The 21,767-nt window shown below is 34.5% G+C and overlaps 1 protein-coding gene across 3 annotated transcripts in view; it reads left to right on the top strand.

The window, feature by feature from the left end:
- Positions 1–21,767, top strand: part of SPOCK3 (SPARC (osteonectin), cwcv and kazal like domains proteoglycan 3) — a 190,791-nt gene that overhangs the window by 152,026 nt on the left and 16,998 nt on the right. For 2 of the 3 annotated variants that reach the window (XM_068681177.1, XM_068681179.1), the window contains one exon: positions 16,438–16,557. The exons of the other annotated variant lie outside the window; for it this stretch is intronic. In XM_068681177.1, coding sequence (XP_068537278.1) covers positions 16,438–16,557 — 120 coding nt within the window. The remainder of the gene's footprint in view (positions 1–16,437; positions 16,558–21,767) is intronic. 3 annotated transcript variants of the gene reach the window in all.

The following is a 21,767-nucleotide window of genomic DNA, read 5'->3' as shown; positions in this document are numbered from 1 at the left end:
TTGATATTTGTTGTTGTTTCTTATTTTCTCAAGCAGATACAGGCTTTTAGTTACGATCAGCCACTGGTAGTCAACTTTAGCATTATTTCAGTACTGATTTTTGCTAACCAGAATAAATGATCTAGCTCTGATTGCTTGTATATATCACAATGTTGACATTTCTTATTAATAACAATAAAAATAGTAAATTGCTTGTCATAGTTCATAGTTAATAATAACTGAAAATTTATCTTGAGCTGTTAAGTGAAAATACACTGAATTTAACAAATATTCTCCCACGCAGCTTTCTTAATTTGTAGGTAGGTTTTTGTTGTTGTTGTTGTTGTTGTTGTTGTTGTCGTTGTTGTTGTTGTTGTTTTTAATGAACAGAATCTTCCAGTTTTCTCAGCAACTTACCTGCTCTAGATGCCAAAGAAAAAAATCTTCAAAAATACATGTTCTTAAAACACATCAATTTGTTAAACAATGGAGTCTTTATTCATAGTTGGTTAATTTGCTGATTATTTTGATCACCAAGTTGTTAAAAGTTTTAATTTTGGTAGACTTTATCTTTCTACATCCATCTCTATTTAAAGATAATAAATAAATAAAGATTTTTCCCGTTTTTTCCAATTCCCATTTTCTTTCAAAACTGAGAGTTCACAACTCATAAAGTTGTTGGATGAACTGAATAAAAGGCCACCCTGTAATTGTATTATCTAGGAGGTTATAAATATAAGATAATTTCTGTGATTTTTAAATACTTTTTTTCCTTATTAACCTGTAAAATAAAACCAATTTATTGTAGCCTTTAATGCTTTAATGTATTTTTTTTTTATATTTTATTTTTATGTTACAATACCATCTGAAATTGCAAATGAAATGTCTCTGGGTTTGGTGGTTTGCCTTTGTTCTTATTATAATTTCTCATTTCAACTTGGAACTATTAGGGTTCAATATATATGTATATATCTTAAAGAAATCAAGCATAACTCGTTGCTGTCTGGTTTCAGAAATTATGAGTTGAACTTTTATTTTCCCACACAAAATGTTAAACTAGATCATGCTAATGGCAAATGTTGGCCATGCTACCTAATGTCCTGCAGAAAATTTATTTTTATTTTTTATTTTTGCTTGCTTTGCATACACTGCAGTCCTAAATTCACCACAGAAATAGTGGTGATACTCTGAATATGTCTGCCTTCCATTACTGCTGTCAGAGGTGAGCCAAGAGAATGAATGCTATACTCTTTAACTGGTTCTGTACAAGGTCAGATAGATTTAAACTAAAGTGTCAATAAATGTAAACCAAATTTTCCATTGAAAAGGACCAGTAACACCCAGAGCCTTGTTCTGCTGCTCGTGCTGTAGTGTTGTCTGTGGCAAAGGGGCACTGAAAGGACCTGTTTCTATCTCAATCAGTAATTAAAATCAAATAATTCATCCATTTTGGATTTTTATTCTAGGGGCTACAGATTAAAAAAAAAAAAAAAAAAATTAAATCAATAAATAAAGCCTGCATGTGTCTTAACATTACAGGAAACAACCAAGCTCATAAGTCAAGTTTGAGCACATTAAATCAAGTTAAATCAAAAAAGCTCCAGAATAGTCACATTTTGGTTGTCAGATACAGCTTAAAGCAATTGCCTGCTGATCTAATACTGTAATTCTGTAATTGCTGTATAGTTATATTTTAAATAACATTATTCTCTATACTTAATGATCTTTTCAAAGTGCTTACTATATGTAGGCCTACTTAAAACAATACAAATATAAATCAGTCTTTCATGATTGACTTTAAATTGCAACAAAGGTATCCTGTGCTGTGTACAATATCTTATATTTATTCTTTGTCTTAGTTACCAACTCTTACTATTCCATGGGCAGCCATGGAAATTTTTTTATTGTTTCTAACGGAGATATTCAATATCAATCGAGACTAACCCAGCAATTTATAAGTAGCTTACATCTTGAGAAATAATAGCAATCTTGGCTCTTAATTCTCAACATATGTGATGATGTCCATTTGTAATAGATCTAGACAGCAGCAACTGAATAAATGCCAAGTCCACTCAAGTATTCAACTGATAGGCAAATGATACTCTTCAAATTACAGGCCTCAAACTGGGAGAAAGAGTGGGCTTCGCACAGTGGAGTAGTGAGATTTTTCATATTCATTGAAGGAAAGACTGGCCATAGTGAAGTCAGTGACTTCCCCCAGAATTGGAACCTGAAATGCTGTTCATTTAATGAAAGAAGAACAGTGGTAAAAAGTCTTAAACTATCCATTCATCTCCAAGCAAATTTTCTATGTGGTGGTACCTGTTACTGAATCTAGTAATCTCTTTCTGGACATATTTGCTGTGCCATAGTTTTACCTTGCTGAACAGGACTCTGCTGTAGTCTGCAGGTCCTTGAGGTATCTGCATCATGAAACTAAGGCAATGAGCTGTGCAGGCAGGAAAGCAATGTCAGCTCAGCACTATGATAACAAAGCCACATTTTTTTGACCATGGTTGGGTTACATATGGCTGTCAGTTACCAGTATGTTTAAAAACTACCTGAACAGCCTAGTGGTCCAGCTGGCCCAAACAGAATACAAAAGTTTCTCACAGTTCCACCATACCATGCTAATCTTGGTGGTAATCACTGTTGAAGAATTGAGAGTTCTAGTTTCTTTTACTATCTTTTTTTTTTTTTTTTTTTTTTTTTTTGTGACCACCAAAATTTATATATCACTGTGATATATTTAGGCACATTTATCTGTAGTTAATGATGTTATTTCAGGAATAAAAAATACTTTTAGGAGCACTGCCAACAAAGGGCAGAAGGGAAACATGCAGTTCATTATTGAATTGCAGTTCATTAACATAAAATATAGAACTACATGTATGTGAATGATAACTAGAAAATTATTAAAAATAATTTTGACAAAAGAATATATAAAACATTGACATAATTTCACACTATAAATGTTTATCACTGCTTTTACTAGAATATCCTTAAAACCATTATCAGTGAACATTTGAATAATTTTTTTTATTATTATTTATGTTAAGACAACTGATGCATTATTTTCAGACTCTTTCTAACCAAGTACTGATGCCACTGACAGCGTAAACTGTTCCATAAATTTTGCAAACAGTATAGAACAGTGATGCCATTATTAGGGTAACAGTTATTTCAAAGTCTCAGATGCAGTGGAGAAAAGGTTCACAGCTGGTGATATTTGACAGTTCTTTTCAGCTGTAGGCAAAGGTGCTGACAGCGCATCCATTTACTTCAAAGATCTTTCCTGTTTTATGATTAACAAGCAAAATTATAACTGAATAGATTATTGCTTAGCGTCTCTCATTGTCCATGAGCTTCTTTTCTTGAAAGGTCCTCAATCACAATACAGAAAACAATGCACATTTTTGTTTTATAGATTTTGTATGCAATGCAACACATTTTATTGTTAGTTTGTTTGTTTGTTTTTCCAAAAAATATTATATTTCTTTAAGCAGAAAGATTATATTTTTTATTTTATTTCTATGGGTTGTAGTTTATGAAGTGTCCTGATTGAATGGACCCAGGTAGTACTGCATTCATTCACTTTTGAAACCAAAAAGAAAAAATGAATTTTGATTGTGAATAATGCCAACAAAATTGTATAAACAATGGCACCACAATGTCTGTTGATCACATTAGCAATTCCTTCCTCTTCAGAGGACCAAGTAGTTAGAGCAGACAACAGATAAGTAGTGACGAAATTCTGTACTGAAATGAGCAAGAATTTTACTGCTGATTTCAGGATTTTTTTCTGAACATCAGAAAATATATCTGGATCCCTTGTCTTAGGAACTTAACAGCTGGTTAACGTTAAACTAGCATTTCAGTGTAATCTGAATCTTTTGCTTTATAGCTAAAGCATTACCTCAGATTTTATTTAAAAAAATAAGGATTTTTTAAATTACATTTGCCTTGGACTGAGGCCACCAAATGAGAAACCAGATTACTTTTTCTTACTTATTCTCTCTACAGAAATTCATATCTGGCTTTAAAAAGCCTCATGCACGTGTGTTTAAAGATCAAGCAAATATTCATGTGTGCTTCACCACACATCCACTTTGCCCGTTCTTGGAGGCTGAGTACTGAGCTACATTAGTCTGATGTACTGTTGTCGCTGTTAGCTTTTTTCATAACCCACACAGACCATATCTTGTCAGAGGTTGTAAAGAAGTTGGTTCCAGTATTTATAGGCAATATCCGTTACACAAAAAGAAAATGACAGTTTACCTGGCTAAATTAAACAGTGGAGTTTCATAAATAGTAATATTACTATGCTATTATGTAGGTGACAGAGCAACTTCTTAATAGGATTCACAACTTGTGCATTGTAAGTTTACCCTTATGGGATGTGAATAGATGATTAATAGATTTCAGGAACATCTTTATCGTGCATATTTTATTTCCCTGTCCTTTCATAAAAATAAAGTCTTTATTTCCTTAAACATGGAATGTGCAGTTAGAAGTGGTCAGATTTCTCAATACCCACTTAAATTCAGTGAACCCAAAGCATCTCATGGATCAAACGGGGAGAAAGTATACCACAAAAATATCGCTGTCTTATTTCCACAGCATCTGTGATAATTTTCTTGTGGAGATGAGACATTAGGCTTGATAGAGTTTGCTCTGACCCAAAGCTGCCATTCTTATGCATGACTCCGCAGCCATAGAATTGGCATTGTTAATGATGGGAAGTTACTGTTTTGCTGCATTTGTTGTAGTCAAATTTTTCTTCTGCCTGTTTCTGTCTCTACTAAGCTTGTTCTCTCTGCAAGAGGAAGTTAATTCAGTCCTTTCTTTAGTTTTTCTTCATTTTTCAGGTTTTAATCAGATTGAAGCCTGTTTTTCATTTCTGATGGAACAGGCTGCCCAGGGAGGTGGTGGAGTCACCATCCCTGGAAGTCTTCAAAAGATGCTTAGATGTAGAGCTTAGGGATATGGTTTAGTGGGGACTGTTAGTGTTAGGTTAGAGGTTGGACTCGATGATCTTGAGGTCTCTTCCAACCTAGAAATTCTGTGATTCTGTGTATACTATAGTTCTGACGGCTACTAGAGCATTCCAAAGGAATGCTGTACGCTTCCTAGATGCCACAGAATGTGTACAGGTAGCAGAAGAAAGCACAGACCTGTTTGGAGACCAGGTATTCATCTTAACAGAAGAAATGCCATACATTCTGCTGGAGAAAGTTTATAGACTTATGAAATCTTCAGTGTCAACATTATAAATGTAGAATCCCTTGAAATTATATTTGGTCTTACAGCAAGTGGTGAAAGCTACAAGGTCTCTACTGGCCTTGCACATTAACTTCATCGTTCTCTTTGATTTATTTATTTTTATTTTTTTTTAACTTATACAGGATCTTCTGTTGCCAAGCCAAGTAAGTTAGTTTCTCTTTTTCAGTGACTTAGCTGTCAAATTTTTATTACCTCTGTGAATGCTTAAGGAAGAGCATTTTAAAAGAGTTCAGGAGAGTTATTCAATGCATTGGGTCAAATAACAAGTATCTTATGTTTCTCCCCTTTTAGACTTTGTTCAGTTTAACTGGAAGGGCTGTATAGATGAGGAACTTTGTATTTTGGTGCTTACTGACAGGGTATTTTACATCAGAGAAACATAGTTTGAACTTTCCAAAAGGGAAATTCAGTTGCTAGTTTCAACTGGATTATATCTACATGCATGGACTCTGATCTGAAATGGGAAAAAGGCAACGCTGAGGTTAGAATCCAGTCTGCTCAGAGAAAACCTGTATTATCTTAGCACATCAGTCAGAATAGGTTAAAAGAAATGATGAAAAAGGGAAACCTTTTTTTCATGGATTTTTTTCCATTTTTTCATTAATTATATCTTGAAACTTTTGTATTGAAAGAAGGATGCCAACCTCTGGAAGTCTCATTTTCTTTTCTGTAGAAAGTTGGAAGTTTTAGTAATGGTAAAATTCTGCATGTTTACTTAATAACTGCTTTATAAAGAAGCATTTTATTATGATAGCCAGTTCATCTTCAGCATTGCAGTTCTATATCTCCCCTGAAGAAGGATATTAAATCTATCCCTTAAACTAAGAGAACAACCAAAGTGTATTTCTTTTCTGAATGTTGTCATGCTTTGCAGAATAATTCACTGGCCATTATTAGCTTGCTCTGGAGCTATTTCTTCTTATACTGAACAAGCTGTAGTCTCTATTTCTGGACTTACAGGCTTGGGGTGAATGAATGTTGGACATCACATAAACGGTATGTTTGAATTGTCAACTATTGTAGCTCATTGGTTTGCTTCTTGGTTCTTGTCCTTGGTTTGTGTTGGGTTCTGGCATTTAACTGATTGTGTTTAAAGAATCAACAGACTCTCTGTTGGCATGAAGTATCCGTTCCCCTTTCAGGTATGCCTCTAAGGATAGTTTTCTCCATGAAGTGCTTGCTGTAGACTGAATGAAAAAGCAGTATAGTTTTTTATCTTGCAAAGTTTCCCAGTGCACTGGTATAAGGCACCCTCTAACATTTTAACACATCTATGTGCCACACCAGTATGTGCTTCTCATATCCTTCTTACGTAGTTATAAAACAGCACTTTTAAAAAATTTTCCTTTCCTTTCCAAAAATATTTTTTGTAGTGCAGGAGTTTTGGTTTTAAAAAGATGTATAGGCACGAACACACCAAAGCTAAACAAATTTCTATCTTTCTGAATATTCATAGATAGCTTATAAAAATTCTCTGAACTACATCAGACATTCACGAACAATCCATTTAGTGTTCAGTACATAGACTAGCAAAATACAATTGCACTTACCTAACATATTTTCATGTATGCATGTGTAAACATTTCGGTTATTTGTACCCTAATCATATATTTTTTAAACCATTACTTTATTCATTGATCCTTCAACTTCTGATTACTAAATTCATGTGAAGACACAGCAGTAGATTATATTTAGTTAAGTAGAGTTCTGTTTTCTGTGAGTTGTTGGCACAGTCTAGTAGTGTTTGCATCTCACAGTGCATGTGATTCCTGTGCCGGGGAAGTAGGTCCTGCCATTATATTATCAATGTAGATAGACTGCCATAGTTTTCTTCAGTAGTACAGAAAGAGCTTGTCTTGTCTACCTCTGATGGCTTTTAAAGGCACAAATAATTCAGTAAATCGGAGAGATTCTATTCTCAGACCTCACTGACAGGTCCACAGAAAACTGTAATGCACAAGTGATTATGTATAATGTTAGTGGTTAAGCATTCAAGAAGAGCATACAAGAAAACAACACATACAAAGTGATTTAAAGCATTAAATCACAATCTAAACACAAAAAGAAAATTGCTTCAATGCCAACCTTAAATGTGTCAGACATTACCACGATCCAGTGTGATGTAAAATTCCAGTATGCCAGACTCTCACAGAACACATTTTAGTTAACTTCTGTTACTCTGTGTTTTAATCTAGTGTTCACTTCTGCTATCCTTTCTTGCAGACAAAAGGGTGTAAACCAGTGGGCAGTCCTATCAAGGCACAGTGGTAATTTTCTCTTACAATAGGAAGGCCATCAGTTCCTTCCACCCAGTGTGGTAGACCTTTGAAGCCTCTAATCAGCATAGAATGTTTCTGATTTGAAGTACAGGAATAATACGAATAATTCATATTTAGTTTTGTTTTCTCTACATAGAGCATTGTCTTGTTGTTATTGTTGTTGTCTACAAGGTTGGAAAAAACTTGTCCCATAATTATGGGACCCTGTCAATCTTCATCTTGAAAGGAAGAAAATGTCCTGACTTTATATCAATGCTGTATAATACTTTCAGGAAGCCTTGAAAATGAATTTGGAAAACTACCTCATCTCTGGGAATGGCTGGAAAGCTTTCACCACTAAAATTATTGCTTTTCTATCCCTATTTGATACTTTTGGTATCTTATATTCTGTGAAATACTAGATTCAAAGGAATACAAAAAAAGTTATGGGCATGAAAAAATCTTGGAAGATAATATATTATAGCAGACTGCCCCCTTGCTATTTTGTTTTTGCTATCTAGCTTCCTAAGTGTGCAATTTACAAATCAAGAATATAATCCTCAGAAATGAATTGCTCAAAAAAGCAGAGCATGATGAGAAATTATAACCAACACTTAAGGTTAGTAGTAGTTAGCAAAGGAAGCCATATATATTGACTGCCCTCTAGAAAATCAATTAACTACACAGTAGAATTGGGATACTTCTGACAGATTAAGGAATTACTATCTTCTTATTTAATTACAATGCTTTAGGAAGTTTACGCATTTTAAGTTGAAAATAGTATTTTAGTGCATAAACTCTGTATTTTGTAGTTACTACTATTTTTCCTGCAATCAGAAGTGGTCATTATACTTAAATCTGGATTCTTTAAAATTGTGAGGACGCAAGAAAATCAGTTTTATTTTTTGAAAATATAATTTAATTGAAATCATTTTAAATTTTATGAAACATTAATCATGCGCAGAATGTCTGTATGGAACATTAATTTGAGGCAGTAGGAATAAGCAGCTGCAGTTCCCTGATATGGTATCTACAGCATTTATATTAATTATCTCATAACACAGACTAACTGAAGTAGAAAATTCATTATGTTTTGTTAAATAGTAAGGAAATCAGAATGCTTTTATTTGTTAATTTCAAGGTATCTTCCTAAAATCATAGGCCCTAGAGGTAACAGATGGCTAATAAACTCCATCAGTTTATAGAAATGGAAATATATATATATAAAGCTTTTCAATTTACAACTTTTTTTTTTTTAAGTTCAGATTATACACATGAGACCGTGGAAGGATAACTTAAATGATTGTCCCATCCTTTAGCTATGAGCTTGAAGGGCTTTTTGTCCTTCAGACAAATATTATGTTTTTTTTTGGCAAATGCATTTATCTTTACCATACATTATGCTTTGCATTTGTGACAGATGATACTGAGCTAGAAAGCTGCTATTTATTGCAGGAATTGTTAGACCATTGGCCTACAATTTCAGTTCTGGTATTCTTAGATGTTCAGAGTCCCCATATGGGGACTAACCTTAGTCTGGAGCCTGGCATTTTCAGTTTGAAGAATCAGTTACTTAGGTTTAAATTCACAAACGTGTGCAGAATGGAAGCCTTACAGAGCACTAATTCTGGGTAGGTGTCTTTTATATAATGTTCCAGTTTACTTTAATAGATGATGTGTTTAAAGGCAGCACTGAATTCTAATGCCAGTATTAGGGTTACCATATTTTCACACTGGGCTCTCTGGAAAAGAAATACATTTATATGCACTACTGGATGTGCAGTTTATCAGTGCATCTCAGGGGCATTAGATTTACTGTTCAGCTATATAGTAGTACATGAATGGTAGGTAATGCATTGAAAGAGCATCAGGCTCTCTAAGCATCAGCTGTGAAGTGCTCTAAATAAGCATTCTTACCACTGTATTGGAATTGCTGCTGTAACCAGTATCTGGATGTCTAGTAATCCTGCATAGCTGGATGCAATCTCCAAGTTAAAGCATGGAAAAAATGCTCTTTTACTTTTGGGAGAAAACAGTTTGGAGTTATGAGATTGTAGTATATTGTTGATTTTAAAGAGGGATAGTCTTTTGTGTAGTGAGGAACCTTCATGTAAATGGTATGATAATCACAGGACACGCATGACTGGACACTGCCCTAAGCAACGTGGTGTAATTAGACCTGCTTTTAGCATGGCTAAATGACTTCTGGAGTTCAATTCCAGCCTAAATTATTCTGTGATCATCTGTAATGATCCCAAGAAACAGAGAAAGCTGAGACGATCACAAGTCTTGCTTTAGTACACACTGATTGTTAAATTACCCATCTCAGGTAGGAGTAATTCCTAGTTTGCTGTAGGAGGGAGTTGATGTTATCCTGTTTTTTTTGGATTGTCCATGTGTTCTCTCTAAGTTTACTTTTTGTTATTTAATTATGCACATGAGTCCCTAAATATAGTTCTGCCTGAATGCATGAGATTGTATGTGCTGGGGATGCTTTATTTGCAATTATAGGAGGGTGTACCTTGAAATACCTGATGAAGTCGTGGTAAGTACAAACACATCATGTGATAGCCAAGTATGTCTTGGAAGTCTGCCTTCTTTCAAGGTTCTTCATATCTCACTCTGAAACAAAGGTTAATCTTGCTCCCACAACTTGATCCCATTCGCCGCTAAGACTTTACAGTCAGTAAATCATAGCTTTCAGGCTAACTGACCATTAGCGGATTTGGGAGCAGAAGAGAGTTATAGTATGATCCGTTATGTAAAGACTTAAGAAAAATTCTGGTTGTGGGACACAGAAGATAGATAAGTGGATCAGTTTTACACTCAAAATAGCATTAAATTGTATTTTAATAATATCTTAAGGTTTTTATAGCTTCCTTCATAATTTTCAGGCCTTCTGTACTTAGATTTTAATTTTGAACTGAAGTCTGCTGCTGAAAATGTAGGTGAAAGTATCTCTTCTGAAAGTAGACAGAGACACAGGTTCTGTCTCCAATCTTATGGTGCCCTGCATTACTGTGAATGATGCTACATAGTGTGGGTGTGTTATCACATATTTTTTTTCCAAATCACATTTTGAACCTTCACTTAACAAAAAATTACTCCGTAATGCAACAGTATTTTAATGTGCTTTTCTCAACATGGTAATGATTTATACTTGTTGAATTACAGATAATTTTATTACGTGTGTATGTACCTATATAAAAAGTCTATACTGTTAAATTACTTTATTTTCTGTTATGTCAGAAAGCTTAAGATTGGTTTAAATATGTAAGAGTATTCAATTCACTACATTAGTCCCAAAATATGTTCTGCATGTGTTTATAGCTTTCAGTAGCACTATTTTTACTTCTTCATCAATTAGCTTGAGTTGAAGGCACTGAAAGAACATATACTGATTAGCATTTTCACATATTCTGCTTCCAATCAGTAAATTATATTCAAATGCCAACACAAATTGTAACATTTACTGTATGTGAAAACAAATTGAACAGTTGGTTCCACCTAACATTTAAATAATATTTATTATAGAGAAAGACATTTCTGGCTTGGGTACCTACAAGTTTTCAGATCTGTTCATGTTTTTGCATAGCCATGTAAGTTGTTTTTAAAAGACAGTCAGTTTTTATTACTTCACATGATAGGAGACTCCAGTAACCTTTGAGCTGGTGACTTCATTTTACCCCATACTAATTCTCTTAATGGCTGCTAGAATTGATTGTAATAGCAGGAATCCCTTACATTGGCATTAGACAAAAACAGAAGTACTTCTTGGCAGGTTCCTGAGTGGATTCATGTGATTTAATATGCATTTTTTGATTACTGTCTAACCTTTTATGACCTTTACTGTCTGTCTTTCACCATTAAAGATTCATCTCCTAGTCTATCAGGTGAAATAATAGTCTGAATAGATCTGAATTACTTCATCATGACCTATTTTAAATCAGCACAGATCAATGCATACAATGTTTTCAGCAGCATGTATCTTTTCAAGTTGGTCACTGGGAAGAAAAGTCCCTAAACATATTCTAGAGTGCATTAATTAATACAATTTTTCATAATATAGTATAATCTTGAGCAAGCACATTTCATTGGCAAACAGTGTTCTAATGAACAGAGCATTAGGCTGATCTCCTTGGTTAGAGATGCTTGGTTTATTCACAAGCATCCTTGTGGCTGGTGCTACTGAGACAAGCTAAATCAAAACCAATTTAGATATTTTCAGTAATTATACCTGATTTTTTTTTATTTTTTTTTGTGACCTAAAGATTTTACCTAAGCGTAGCTTAGAATTAGTTCGTTCAGCCCAGGGTTACTTTGTGCAGCCCAGCTTCTCTGAAAAAAAAAAAAATAAATTTGTTTGTATCTCTGATAATGTCTCAGTGTTATTTACCACTTCTCATGACTTTCAGAAAGCTACGTCTTAGACTGAAGTTTTTTTTTTGTTTTTTTTTTTTTTTTAAAGTCCATTCATCTGAATGTTTGTGGAAAGCTGAAAAAACTTTTTGATCTGTTTCTCAGTGGTAATTCTTTATTAATTTCACAGAATTAATTTAATTTCACAGAAATTAACAGAATTAACTTTAATTTCACAGAATTAAGGAATGTCAAAACAGGAACAAAAACTTGAAATGTGGTTAAGTCATTTTAGAAATTATTAAGAATCTTCATTTTGTGTGTGTATGTATGGCTGATATCCTGTCTCCCAAACAGATATGATAACCTTGAACTATAGAAATTTCTGTACTACTTTAAGGATATTTCCCCCCCACTAATACCCTGTACTGAACCCAATGATCTTTTGATATCCCCTCCAACCTCGTCTGTTCTGATTGCATCAATTCTATGTGTTCCTTACGTACTCATGTAAATCTGTTTTCTGTTCCATCGTTTTCCAGTATAAAACCAGTATAAAACATCATGTTCTGATAAGGTCTCTCTCTCTCTTTTTTTTTTTTTTTTTTTTTTTTAATCTTTTAATTCTCATGATAGGATAGTATTGGCCTTTTTTCCCTGTAACCACTACATATATACATATATATATATATATATATATATACATCTTATGAAAATAATATAAATAACACATATTTATATATATAAATATTGAAGCATAATAAATATAACATAATTGAATATTTAGAGAGGATCATATGCAGGAGTAACCATGATAGTGAATGAATACTGGCAAATATAGTGAATTAACCTTAAGTAATTCCACCAAAACCACCTAACAGGCATCATAAAATGAGAAATACGTTCTTAATTTTTTTCTGCTGCTATTTTAGTGTTAGCATAGCTAGATCTTGAAAAGCGTTCTGAAAAACAGGAAGTATACTGAAACCTGAAATTTAATTTCTCAATGGAAAATTCCAAAATAGAGAAAGGGGGAGAAGGAAAGGAGGGAAAACAAGAAAAAAAAAAAAATCCAATGGATTACTCTTGAGTCAAAGTAAAATTGCATGATTGGTTAGTGGTTATTTAACTTACTCAAAATTTTAACATATTTTAAGCATCCCCTGGAAATGAAATGACTGATAGAAATTTTAATGGCAAAAATTCTAATTTGCTAGCTGGTTCTACTATTTAAATCTTCTTCTGGGATGTTAGCAAATGAAATGAAAGTTCTTTGATTAAAAAAAAAAAATGTGATACTCAAATATTGAAATATCAGCTGTTGTTCTAAACCCATGCTTTAAATCCTTGATGAGAACACTGTTTGTCCATGTCAATTATTAAGTGTGCAGATCAGTGTAATTCTGCTGCATTTCTCATGTATATTTTACATACAGAAGACATCTGCTTATACTTGACATATTAGAAGTGTCATGAACTGGAAATTCACTGTGCATTTAAATTGGTAATACTGTAAATGTAATTACCTGCCGTGTCTGAGAGCTGACTCCAGCACTTGAGTAGCTATGGGGTGTAAAATAGGCAAATGACAGTTATAATCAACTTGTTTTGCATTGCCTTGATTTTTGAAGATGATCTATTCCCATAGTAAAGTTATCAAAATAATTAAAATTAACCAAAAAATACGACAGTTTTCTCGATCTTTGTTTTGATCTAGAAACCATAATTTAAAGCATCAACCAAAGTTTGGGAAAAAGGTTATTAGAAGTTGAAGTTGGAAGAATGCCCCTAATCTGAGATCTGATATGGGATGTTTGTGATGCCCAAAATGTGCTGTATGCACATTCCAGTTTGAAAGGAATATAATTCACAAAAACACAGAAAATTACATTTTAGGTCATATTGTACATGGCAGTGGCTAGTAACAGATGATGATACAGCAAGCTGTATCTTATTCTTATGCATAGTCACTAAAGAAACACTATTTGCCTTTATTAAGTGTGCCTTTATTAGTGTGCCTTTATTAGTGCTTAATGAGTTTAGGAGATGGTTATCTTCAGTGTGTCTTATTTATCTGCTTCTACAAAATGGAGGATTCATACATTCTCTCCATCATGCAATTGTCATGTGCTATTTTCTTTTAATATTGTTCAATCTGGGCTTTTACTTATACCTGGCACTCCCTCATGTGTATATATGCATATATGTGTGTGCGTGTGTGAGAGAGAGTTGTGAAAAACATGCTCATATGCTGCCTCTGAGTAGGACAACTCAGAATCAGAGGTTAATCAACACAGCACTGCACATGGACAAGTTAGACAAAGATGAAAAAAGCCAGGTCAGTGCACCACACTAATGTATCTGTGCTGTTTCTGGGACTTGTGGTATTGTTACACAGCATTGTGCAGAGTAGATAAATGGAAGTTGTTAAATAGCAGGCTAGATACCCCTAATGATTATGCTTTATTCCAAACCCTTTGATTCAATTGTAAAAGTCTTTCTGTTAAACCCAGGGAGGGTAGTTAGAAAAGAAAACAACATTATGTTATTTCTGCTGTCATGAGAGGGGAAATTAAAAAGGGGCAGGGTGTTCCAAGTTAATGTCAGATTCTTTATGTTAGCCTATCAGCTGGTGCAAGAGTGGTAAGGGAAGGTGTCGTTGTTGTAGCAAGTGTAGAAGTCCCACGAGTTTGAATTATGATGTGGAGTCTTGGCTCAGGAGACCACTTTCATCTGGTTGTCACAGTTCAAATGACAATTTTGAATATGTATGCCTGTGGGTCATTAACAATTTTTTTCTCAGTTCTCGATTGAATTATCTGAAGAAAAAAAAATGGCTCCAGCACACAAGAAAAAAGCACAATACGGGTTTAAATAAAATGTCAGTTTGTTCATATATTTGCAATATATGCAAATGTATGTATATATTCCACCTAAGTCTTTCATGGAGAGAATTGAAGTCCTAAGAGAGATGTTTTAAGCAAAGGATGAATAAACAAGTGCAGGGATGCCTGCTGTTTTAAAGGCATTGACAGTTGTTGACATAATGACATGTTTCAATCTTACTCAAATAAAAATAGGTGTTTCACAGTGTTCAATTTAATAAAGTGTGCTGAAGGCAATATCACCAAACATTATAGATTACCATATAATAAAGGTAAAGCAAGTTGAACTAGAGATTTATTTTCAAGAGCAGTGCAGTGAAGTTGTGCTGCCTTATGTTACAAGCTACTCAGGTTGTAGCTTAGTCAGTTACTAGCAGACTCGGAAAATGATCCTGTTTTAGAATATAGACTATGGAATAGAACAGTTAAGTTAGAAGGGACCTTCAAAGGTCGTCTAGTCCAACTGCCTGACTGCTTAAGGGCTAACCAAAGATTAAGACATGTTACTAAGGGCATTATCCAAACACCTCTGAACACTGACAGGCATGGGGCATCAACCACCTCACTGGGAAGCCTGTTCCACTGTTTTAGCACACTCACAGTAAAAATATTTTCCTAATGTCCTAGTCAGAACCTCCCCTGGGGCACTTTTATGCTGATATCATTTGGAAATTGCACCTGTTGCCAAGAGCCGGTGGAGGTATTTTGTTACCTAGGGAAGCAATTCATCCAGTGCCTTTTTGCTAGTTGCCTTCCTGCTGCTTTTGCAGTCTTCCAGGTCCTATTACTTCTTTCATCTTCTCCCAGCTTCTCTCAAACACTTGATATGGGAAAACAGATTTCTGGAATGGGTATTTCCAAGCACACCTTCTCTTTCCCATCTTCTCCAGCAGCTTAGTAGGCTTTGTCTCTGCACAGCTCTACTACATGTCTCTTCTGCTGGCCTCAGTACTAACAGTACTGTACAACACTTCAGCCAGTCTGTTACCTATCTATAGCTCTTGATGCTACAGATAGTCTCTTCAATTTTGTGTGCTTTTTATACCTTTGCTGTTTCTGGTCAAAGCCATCCTTTTGATCACCAATGTGTCACACTGTTGCCTTTTACAGTTATGTGCTCGTGATCCTTGGCTTGCAAAACTGCATTCAATCAAATAACCTTTCAGTATGTTTTTGAAGGACTTTATCTGGACTTTATCTGTCAACCCTGTTTACTCTTTTCACACTCCAGTGTAGGGAATCAAGTAGGGTGTTCCTGCATTATCTGTCTAAATCTCCAATGTGTTTTGGTAGGACTGACTATACTATTGCCTCAATAAACATAACAATGAACCTCTAAAAGACTGTCCTGGGACTCTCTGTCATGCAACCTATTCTACAGCAGGATGTGAAAATATCTGTACTAGAAGTTGTTGTTTGCAGTAGTTTAAAAGGGATTTTGTTAATTTATATATACCATAATTGCATTATACATCATAATTTTATTTCTGAGGACCCCCGATGGGCTTTGAAGGCCTAGCTAAGTAATGAAAGTAAATTTTATGAAGAAAAGCAAGCTGTGGATCAAGCATGTTTATATTATTTACATGTGCTACATTTTTGAAGCATAATTTGTAAAGTTGTATTTGGCACTCAGGGGAAAAACATTTAACATTTTGTATTTTGTTTTCCAGTATGCAGTGACATCGAATTCAGGGAGGTTGCAAACAGGTTGAGAGACTGGTTTAAGGCGCTTCATGAAAGTGGGATTCAGAATAAGAAGACTAGGATTATTCAGAGGCCTGAAAGAACCAGTAAGTGATTTCTACTTATGTTATTTGGTGATCCCTTTGAAACTTTTCCATACTTCTGTATTTCTGTTGCTAATACTTGCCTTACCTATGTATGTTTTAAAGAGGCCATACCTTTGTGCTTTCCTAAGGTTAGTTTTGTATTTATGAAGCCAACCCATATGGCTTAGTAAGGATATAGGATGTTAACTTTAAACTTTCAAAGCTGTTTGGCAAGACTCATAGAAAATATGTGACAGCTACCAGTCACAAAGCTATTATTTAAACCTTTATGTATGTGAGAAAACAAGGGGGAATGGGCTAAAGTTGTGCCAGGGGAGTTTTAGGTTGGTTATTAAGAGGAACTTCTTTACTGAAAAGGTTGTTAGGCATTGGAATGGGCTGCCCAAGGAAGTAGTTCAGTCACCATCCCCGGAGGTCTTTAAAAGATGTTTAGATGTAGAGCTTAGTGATATGGTTTAGTGGAGGTCTTGTTAGTGTTAGATCAGAGGTTGGACTCGGTGATCTTGGAGGTTTCTTCCAACCTAGATGATTCTGTGAAAAGTGACAGTGGACATGTACTTAATAATTAGCTGCTGTATGAGGAGAAAAAGGAAAAGAAACAAGTAGGGGTTTTAAGCAACTTTTTCATAGAGAAAAGTGAGTTGCAGAATAGCTAGCAATAAGAAATAATGTACGGGAGCTCTAATTATGTGTGACCCATAATTGCTAGTTGATGTCACTGTAAGTACTCGTACTGAAAAACACACAAAAAAGAAGCTTGTATGTAAAAAGCAATTTTCAAAGATGTACTTCGAATTGGAAAAGACTAAGGAGTACTAATGAATTTGAAACAGTAGGGGGAATAATTTATTTTTAAACATCACAAATATGTAAATAGACATTTTGTTGTAGAAATCAGTAAAGTTTGTAAAAAAGTTTTCTAAAGTTTTAAAATACAATTATCAAATTTATTTATGTGTTGGCTCTGTCTGAGCTGGAGTCACCTTTTCCCTGCAGCAGCCCACATGGTGCTGTACACCGCACTCGTAGCTGGAATAGCACTGATATCACTCCAGTGTTGTGTCTATTGCTGCGTAGTGCTGGCACAGCATCAGGACTCCTTCCAAGCCCCCAAGAGCCAGCAGGCTGGGGGTGGGCAAGTGATGGGGGGGGGACATTGCCGGGGCAGCTGACCTAAACCAACCAAAGGGATATTCCATAACACCTGATGTCACACTCAGCAATAAAAAGGGGGGCTCTCGAGGGGGAGGGGGCTGTTCCTCCTGAACAACCACTACGTGTTTTGAGGCCCTGCTTCCCAGGACGTGGCCGAACATTGCTTGTTGATGGGAAGTAGAGAATATTTTTTTTTCCTTCTCTCTGTGCTTCCGCGTGGATTTATTGTTTCTTTTGTTTCTTTTTTTTTTTTCTCCCCATTCCATTTCCCTTTAACTAAACCTTTCTCATCTCAAACCTCGAGTTCTCTGTGTTGTATTTTCTCCCCCTTCCTCCCTGAGGAGAGGGGGAGTGAGAGAGCGGTTGTGGTGGAGCTCGGCTGCCCACCTGAGTAAAACCACCACAATTTAAAATACCAAATTTATTTAAAATGTGCAATATTAGTTTTAAGAGTGACAACCTACTGGAGGAGAGTCAAATTAGATTTTGTAAGTCTTAAAACTCTACCTTACATTCACATGAAGAGCAAACTATGAATTCCTGCAGAGAACAAATTTCACAGAATATGGCCAACACTGGCTGATTACTTTAATTCCTTCATTATTAACCTTTTCAGTGCTTGAGACATTTTAGCTTTTGCCTGATTGCTATTCGTAGCTCCTCCTTCCCCCCCACACACCCCACCACATTCATTTATTTGTTTTAATTGGAATCATCATTTCTTTTTGTGATTTTTTTCATGATAAAATTATAATTCTGTAAAACACAATGAATTAAAGATGATTCTGTCTTATCTGAGAATTACTTCTCTTACCACTAAGTAAAAACTCTTTCTGTAGTATGGTGGTAATGCAAGAATGTTACGTAGTAATATAGGTATGATACTTTTTCTTGATCTTGAGAAAAACATATTAAGAAAATATATTTCCAGTTTATTTTCTAGTTGGTGCACATAATTTGTTGTGTGCCATGTGTTGTTCTTATGCAGTAATGAAATCAACAGAAATACAAACTGTAAAGCTCATTAAATAAGCTTTTACTGTGTAGTAACAAAAAGAAAAAGTATCTAATAATATAGCTAATGTTATCTCATCACTCAATTAAAACTCAGCTCTAGCATCAAGTACTTGTATGTACCTGTACATTTTGTACTCACATTTGTTTTATGATTTGTCTGCTAATTTTTATTTTATAATAGAAATTATGGACTGTATTTAGACTAAAGATCTAAGACTTTTAATAGGTGTGACTCTAAAAGTATGAGCCCTTTACATTTTTGGACCTTGTGAAGTTTTTGACCTAGGAATCTGTTGCATGTTCAGACTGGTTGGTTTGTTTTTGAAGATAAGTGGTCACAGAATAAAACAGTGAAGTTCGTAAGATTGAATGTTTTTTACCTAATGTAAATTTTATGTCTAGTACATCCTAAACATTCATGTTTATGAACAAAGATCATTATCTTCAATGCAGAAAATAATAACCATGTGCTTAGATTATGTAGATCAAAGCAGTTGTAAGATATCTGGATGTGTTTAAAATAGGTTGGTCAATTGGATAAAACTTTGGTCTGGGAAGTCTTTGACTATTCACTTTTGTAGCAAACATCATGATCCAATTCAAAATGTTAGTGTCTGTGGGGATCTTTCGTACCTGACTTGATCTTATAAAGGAATCTTTCTAAGGCAATTAGAGAGATTTATTTGCCTTTAAAACCTTTTAGAAGAGGATCTTATCTTCAAATACAATTATTGCAATTGAGGGAAAAAAAAGTTTCTGGCCCAGTTTTTTGAATTTCCTTTTGGGAAGCCTTCATAGTCATGATTTTTTCTCCTTTGACATTGTAAAGAATTCACACATGGTTTAGGAGGTAACTGAAATTTAGGAACAATTTAGACTGGATCCCACCCTACTGATATTTTGAGAGGCAAAAACGATTAATTTGGATGGCTAAGAATAGTCTTTTCAGGGCTCTTTTTATTTGACAGGTAAGGAAATAAAAGGTGTGGAAAAGTCTGTTTGTGTTGCACTACAGTCTTTAAACTCCCTGAGAACATGGTACTGTCAGAAATGTTTGACTAACACTTGTAACATCATACCAGAAATCAATCACAAGTATCTAGAATGTAGTACAAAATATTAATTCAACACAAAGCTGGTTTTAAATTTGGCTTTCTGTTTCAAGGAATTATACCTCATCAACCTTAAAACAGAGATAGCATTGTTGTAAGAATGTTGAAAAGTTTGCTAATTGTTATAGGAATGCTAGGTTGGAAATGTGGAGTTGTGATGATAGTCTTCGGCATCTTTATTTTCTTTTTACTAAAATGAGCCAAATCAAATTTAAGAAAATGCTTTCATGTTAGGTGTTCAGATTGCCCTATATTTTCTTCTTTTGGACAAAATTGCAGAGTTTCACAAAGATATCTGAACAATGACTATTCAGAGTGTAGTTTTTCAGTACTATGATCAGTTACTCAAATTGCTAATATCTAATTATGAAACAAATATTTTCAAATATAAAAGATTCTATTTGCTTGATATTTACTCAATTTTATAGTTGGCCCATACTTACTTGATCTAATTAATCTAACAGTCTACTGCAAACTGACAGTCCTTCAGTAGGCAGAAAGGGTTTGAATGAATACACAATCAGTATTTCGTGGTAAAATATTGGTACTTCAATTGGTATTACATTTTTGGATTTTGTGATATAAAACTGTTTAAAAACTGGTTTGGCTAATGCAACTCTGTATTTTTTCTGTTTTCTGTACATTTCTGAACTTGAAAGCTCCTCATTTTGAGGCAGCAAAAAATATTATAATTAACTACATTCCTGTGGTTTAGAAGAAAATACTGGATCTCTATGTCCCTGTAAAATCACAAAGAAAGATGAAAAAAGAATGATAATCATTCAGCATGGTAATATCATTTCTAATATCATTAATAAATTCTTACAGTTGTTTGTCAAGAGCTAACTCTGAAGGAGTATCCCTAATAAAGTCCCTCAAAAGTCAGTCTCCAAAGTCTTAGTGGGTCCATAACAGCAGGCGTCTTAATTTTTAAGTGTATCAAGATTAAACGGAGTCCACCCCCTCTTTTAGGGTTGTGTGACAGCTTGGTCTAGAAACAACTGCAAAGAACTTCTTAATTATGTATTAGCATATGAATCTTAAGGATCTATACAGCAGAATAACTACAACAAAAAGATACATGAATGCAACTTCCTAATGACTTCAGAGTCCTAATCATTCCAGCAGAACCCTGGACTTGTTCATTCCCGATGGGGATTTAAAAATCTGTTGTAGCACCCTTTCTCCCAGGCTGCCTTTTATTCTTGTCGTAGTTTCTTCCTTGCTGACAAACCATTCTGCATTTAAAAATTTGTGACATCCTTTCTGGTTGTCTGTTTGCATTTATTTTTCTTCCTGTTTCAGTCTCTCTGGTGGCACTTGGAACGGTATTTATTAAAAGACTCAGTCCTTCTGCCCTAGGTAGATATAGTGAAAGTTGGTTGTGCCTTGCTAGCACAGTTCAGAGTTGTTTCACCTACTAAATGCTCCTCATTTATGGTTACAATCATGACTGGTATTTCTAAACAGCCCCAACAATAGTATTTAAGTTGATGTTCTGTTAGAGGCATCAATATTCTGATATCAAGTTAAAAATATAAGGTGCCTATATTGTGTTTTTACCGAGTTACACAGGTTTTTTTAACTGACACTTTTTTTTTTTTTGTCTGAATCTTACTAGTTATGGAAACTAATTTCTAATAATTAATAACATTTTATTTCCAAGATCCCTTTTGTGCTCAGGTGAATTCAGAGTATATGCCTCTAGAAAGATCATTATTACAAATACTATATAAAACCTTAAATCTTGTCTTCAACCCATTTATGATCTATCTAGATGACACAAAAGGGAAAAGAATACTTCACCCCCATTCTACAGTAGTACCCCCATTATTATTCCCTTGTGGATGAGAAAATAAAGAGTTAAAAAAATAGGTGAGATTTTACTCATCTATTTAAAGATTTAAAATAATTACTCTATTTCTC

This window comes from Anas acuta, chromosome 4 (genome assembly GCF_963932015.1).
Source record: "Anas acuta chromosome 4, bAnaAcu1.1, whole genome shotgun sequence".
In the NCBI taxonomy this organism is placed as follows: domain Eukaryota; kingdom Metazoa; phylum Chordata; class Aves; order Anseriformes; family Anatidae; genus Anas; species Anas acuta.
The sequence above is the reverse complement of the archived record's forward strand: the minus strand, read 5'-3'. Positions and strand labels throughout refer to the sequence as shown.